Consider the following 5,276-nt stretch of genomic DNA (forward strand, 5'->3'; position numbering starts at 1 on the left):
CCAGGAGTGCAGGGGTGGACTGAGAGCAGCACCCAGACCCTGCACCCACCACAGGGCACAGGTAACACTTTGGGTCAGGGTCCTGGGAGTGATGCCATGGAGCTGTGGGGACCAGGCCGGGATGCTGGATGTGTGGGGGACAGCAGCCCATGGGACCAGGCTTGGGGTCAGGGCACTACTGGGACATGGCTGGGGGGCTCCTGGCCAGAGATGCAGCTGGGGTATCCCCCTCTCCCTGGGCTGTCCCCTCTCTCCCTCCCCACCTCCTCAGCCCCTCACAGAGGAACTGCCCACATCCCCCCCAGAGTCCCTGCAGAGTCCGAGGGGTCCCTGGGGAGTCTCTGCCCACCATGGAACTCCTGTCACTGGTGCTGGTGCTGCTGGCTGGGACCCTGGCTACCAGCATCCACCTGCACTGGTGGGACCGTAGCAGTGCCATCAAGAAGATTGCACTGGACACGGCCCCCAACTCCTTCGATGACCAGTACCTGCGCTGCCACTTCAAAATGGTGAGGGTGCTGCCAACCCTCACGGAGTTTGTCCCCCATGATGACTACGCCGAGGCCTGGAACAGGGCCGCAGCCAAATGGGGCAGCCGCCCCTACCTGGGCCGCCCCTTCCTGCTGCAGCTGGAACAGGCCATCGCCCTCCTGGCCTACACGATGGAGGAGGGCCTGTACCTGGAGTTCAACAGGGCTGTGCGTGTGGCCGGGCGCTCCCGACGGGAGTACCTGGACACCTTCCACTTCAAGGTGCTGCATTTCCTGCTGACCGAGGCCCTGAGTGAGCTGCGGGGTGCCCAGGGCCACCCCCACTGCCTCCACGTGTACCGGGGTATCGATGGTATCCGCTTCACCAGCAGGATCGGACAGATCATCCGCTTTGGCCAGTTCGCCTCCGCCTCCTTGCTGAAAAATGTCAGCGAGTCCTACGGCACCAGAACCACCTTTGAGGTGGACACCTGCCACGGTGCTGACATCCGGTACTTCTCCAACTACCCCGAGGAGGAGGAGGTCCTCATCCCACCCTTTGAGACCTTCAAGGTCACCAATATCACCCACCAAGGGGACGACATCTACATCCACCTCCGCTCCCATGGCGTGCACAGCAAATACAACTGCGCGTGGTTCCGAGGTGACGTCCCTGGCGTGGGGACACCTGCAGCTGGGTGTGGGGGGCACGAGGGCACCAGCTCTGTTGGGGCAGGAGAGTTTGTGGTGGGGCAGCTGAGGGAGGTGGCGGGGCTTTGGGTGTGTGGCATTGCATGGCTCCAGCAGCTTTCCTGGGACGGCACGGCCTGGCACAGGAGAGCATGGGATAGGATAGGATGGGATGTCATGGTGTTGTCCCAATGGTGGGCTTGTTTCCTGGGGGCAGCACTATTTCACACCCCAAGATGAGGGATTTCTAGTTTTTACTCTACTTTGCACAAACCCCCTGACCCCCTTCTCTGGCCTCCCCAGGCAGAAGTGTCCCCAGAGACCCCCCAGGCCTCACTGGACTCCTCCTGGCAGCGCTGGCAGCTGTCACCAGCATCCCCTGAGCCATGAGGTCATCACGGCTGCTGAAGACAAGGTGTCAGGGATGGAGCCACTGGCGTCACCAGGATGGCAGAACTGGCCGGGGGCACAGAGAGCCCCCCCCAAAGGGTGGACACTGGACAAGCCCTGTGGACACCCTCCCTGAGCCATGGCTGGGGTGTCGGGTTGCAGCTGTGTGGGTTGGGGAAAGAGGGGCACAGTGGGGATTTTCTTCTCTTTTTGACTTTTTTTCTCCTTTCCCATATTTTTAAATTTTCTTTCGAATTATTAAACTGGTTCTAACTCAATCCATGAGTCTCCTTTTCATTTTTCTCCACCTGACCCTGCTCTGGTGACTCTGGACATGGGCCTGGAGGGACAGCACAAGGGGGAATGTCTTCCCACTGCCAGAGGGCAGGATTAGATGGGACATTGGGAAGAAATCCTTCCCTGTGAGGGTGGGGAGGCCCTGGCACAGGCTGCCCAGAGAAGCTGTGGCTGCCCCGTCCCTGGAAGTGTTCAAGGTCAGGTTGGACAGGGCTTGGTCCTGTGGAAGGTGTCCCTGCCCATGGCACAGAGCAGAACAAGATGAGCTGTAAAGTCCCTCCAACCCACCACCGTCCCAGGATTCCATGATAATATGGAACAAGAATAAGAAATCCATTTCAGCTTTTTGCCATATTTTGGCTGCTCCTTCCATCCTTTTTTTTCCCCTACCTCTCAGCTTTATTTCCCAGTTTTCCACCTCATGTTATAACAAAACTCCTCTTGTTTCCTGCAGATTTTGGCCACCATCTCTATGAAAGCGGAAACAGCTTTTTATTTCAGCATCCATCTTTCCACACATCCCGTTCCCAAGGTTTTCAAGAAACACTAAAATAATCATTAACTGCTCCAGATACATAAATTCTATAAATCCTACTAAATTCAATCCTGCATGCTGCCCTGGGAGCTGGGATCCCAGGAAAAGCTGAGGGTTTGGAGACCCAGCTGTCACCTTTAGGAACTGGCACAGCCTCCTGCCTCCTTCCATCAGCCACATGCCTTGACCAAACTTATCCTGGATCCCCCTGCAGAGGGATCTGGCCAGGCTGGATTGATGGGATGGGATGGGATGGGATCGACGGGCTGAGGTCAATGGTGTGAGGGTCAGCACGGCCAAGTGCTGGGTCCTGCCCTGGGGTCACAATGACCACATGGAAGGCTCCAGGCTTGGGGCAGAGTGGCTGGAAATCTGGAAAAGGATCTGGGGGTGCTGGTGACAGAGTTTCCCAGGGAATGGGATCCTGCTGCAGAGCTTCCTCGGGGATCAGATCCCACTGTGGAACTTGACTGGGGATGGGAACCCACTGCAGTTTCCCAGGGACTCACTGTGGACCTCCCCCTTGTGATCTCACTCCTCATCTCCATGGACACAGCTCCCAAACACTTGGGCTCCAGGACCAGTCTGGCCAGCAGCAAACCAGAAGCAGTGGAACCAGGGAAGCAGCTGGAAAACCTGGGAGCAGGGAAGGTCAGTGCCTTAAAATCCCAAAGTTTGTACAATCCCAACTTTGTCCTTTTCCCACGGGGATTTGGGAATTCTCTGACCCTCACACATCCCCTGCACCAACCCCCCAAAATTCCAGCATCAGTGCAGCCTGTGCAGGGATTTTAGTGGATTTATTCTGTTTTTCACCCATCTCCTGGAATTCTGCATTTTTTTTCCTTAAAAATTGACATGAATTGTATTAGGAAATGAGAATTTTTAATTAAAAATATTCACTAAAACTATCAGACTTGTCAGACTCTGGCTCTAAATCCTGAATTCCAGCATTCTACACTGGAATAAAGAGTTCATAAATTCAGTCAATCCTGAAATTAATGCTTAAAAAGTGTTAAAAAACGTGAATCTCATTAAAATAATGCTGATGAATATTTTTTAAAAGAGAATCTCCTGAAACTGGGATGTGAGATACTGGTTTGGGACAGGAGATACTGGTTTGGGATGCCTTTTCAGACACTGGAATCAGTGAGGGAGGAACGGGGCATATTTGCACTTTTTCCTCCAAACTCTCCAAACTGTTAGGAATATCCTAGCATTATATGGCAAAAAAGAGAAATCTTAAAAAATGCGCATTTTTGGTTTTCTCCTGAGGCAATTCAGGATGGGAAATGCAAATCCAGGTATGGCACCTGCGCTTCCACCCCAAACAGTTTTGGGTCAAACATTTGATCTGCTGGAAGAACCAGTTGGAAACACAAGGGAAGAACTGCAGCAAAAATATTTGCTCTGAACTGGCCTTTTTTCCTTCTGTTCCAGTTTTTTACAGCTTGGTTGGGAAAGGGCATCCAAATCCAAGGGGAAAGAAGACGCCGTGACTGCTGGGAAAAACAAGCAAAGAATGGGGACCAAGGATGGAGAGACACCCAAAGAAATAAGTGACATGGAAAACCCCCCCCAGGAGAGGAAGCTGTACCTGCAGGAGGAATGCAGGATCCTCACAGAACACCTGGACATGTACCTGGGAAGAGCGGAGCAGCTCCTGCAGGGAAACAAATGCCTGGAAAAGGAAGCCCAGGGGAGTCAGGAGCAGAACCAGGCTTACCTGTCCTGCACAGCAAAGTGCAGCCAGGACCCCTCGCATATGGTTATCACCCTGAACGACCAGAATTGCCGGGATCTGGCCCAAATCCAGGCGCAGAAGGAGGAGCTGATCCCACAGTATGCTGTGAAGGAGCAGGAGGTGAGGAGCTCCCTGCAGGACACGGAGGCCGAGGTTGCACTCCTGGACACGGAACTGGAGGAGCTGGAGCCGTACAGGGACCTGTTAGTCCAGGCGGAGCAGAGGGTGAAGGCGCTGGAGAAAGAATTGCGAGTCACCAGGATACGGTGTGCTGAGGAAACCCACGCCATCAGGAGCAGGTTCCTGCAGGAAAAGGCTGATTGTGAGCAGGAATTCCACCAGAGGATGCAGGAGCTCACCTGCAGAGCACAGGAAGTGGCGCTCCAAGCTCTGATCCAGCACGTGGAGCAGGTGAAAGCAGAGAATGGGCACCTGCGCCAGGAGCTGCTCGGCCTCCTCCAACACTGCCAGCTCCTCAAGGACGCCAAAATCCGGCTGCAAGATCAGCAGGAGCAGCTGCTCCGGGAGCACCAGTGCGCCCAGCAGGCAGCACTGCTCACACCAGCACGAGGCCCACGGCGCCGCTGGGACCGCCTGCTGCACTCACCCGCCAGGGGTGGCCACTGACCCCAAACCGCCTGTCTGTGACCTGGAGGAAATAAACGTGGAAGCAACCAAATCCTTTTGGCAGTGGAAGCACGGAGGGGTTTGACCTCTGGTCACAAGGATCCATAGAATATATTTATGGACTAGATCCATATCAATGTTCTCCTTCTGTCCCAGGGAGGTGGTGGCTGCCCCGTCCCTGGAAGGGTTCAAAGCCAGGTTGGATGGAGCAACCTGGTCTAGTGGAAGGTGTCCCTGCCCATGGCAGTGGGGTGAGACTGGGTGGGCTTTACAGTCCCGTCAACCCAAACCATTCCAGAATTCCATGAAATTATGGCTCTCAGTGCAAATGGCTCATGAGAGAGAGACCTGTGCCCGCAGCGGCAGCTCTTGGGCTCTGCAGGAGGGAGGTCCCAGGGACAATCCCCAGGAGTTCTGATGTCATTGGGAACAGGTGGGATCGAGCTGGAGCTCTGCTCCAGGCTCTGGCTGAGATCCAGGTATAATTGTCAGACCAACAAAGGCTTCTGTGGTCACTCCCCAC

At 54.9% G+C, this 5,276-nt stretch overlaps 2 protein-coding genes across 2 annotated transcripts; both read left to right on the top strand.

The window, feature by feature from the left end:
• The first annotated feature begins 349 nt into the window (after window positions 1-349).
• On the top strand, window positions 350-1,569 carry LOC116448563 (NAD(P)(+)--arginine ADP-ribosyltransferase 2-like). The gene is made up of 2 exons (XM_032119146.1): window positions 350-1,134; window positions 1,464-1,569. Exons 1-2 carry the CDS (start codon window positions 351-353, stop codon window positions 1,541-1,543), a joined length of 864 nt encoding a protein of 287 aa, XP_031975037.1. The 5' UTR covers window position 350; the 3' UTR covers window positions 1,544-1,569.
• Window positions 1,570-2,624: 1,055 nt separating this feature from the next.
• CCDC166 (coiled-coil domain containing 166) lies at window positions 2,625-4,773 on the top strand. The gene is made up of 3 exons (XM_032118918.1): window positions 2,625-2,660; window positions 2,939-3,033; window positions 3,823-4,773. Exons 1-3 carry the CDS (start codon window positions 2,625-2,627, stop codon window positions 4,751-4,753), a joined length of 1,062 nt encoding a protein of 353 aa, XP_031974809.1. The 3' UTR covers window positions 4,754-4,773.
• The last annotated feature ends 503 nt before the right edge of the window (window positions 4,774-5,276 follow it).

Source organism: Corvus moneduloides, chromosome 10 (genome assembly GCF_009650955.1).
Source record: "Corvus moneduloides isolate bCorMon1 chromosome 10, bCorMon1.pri, whole genome shotgun sequence".
NCBI classification, from domain to species: domain Eukaryota; kingdom Metazoa; phylum Chordata; class Aves; order Passeriformes; family Corvidae; genus Corvus; species Corvus moneduloides.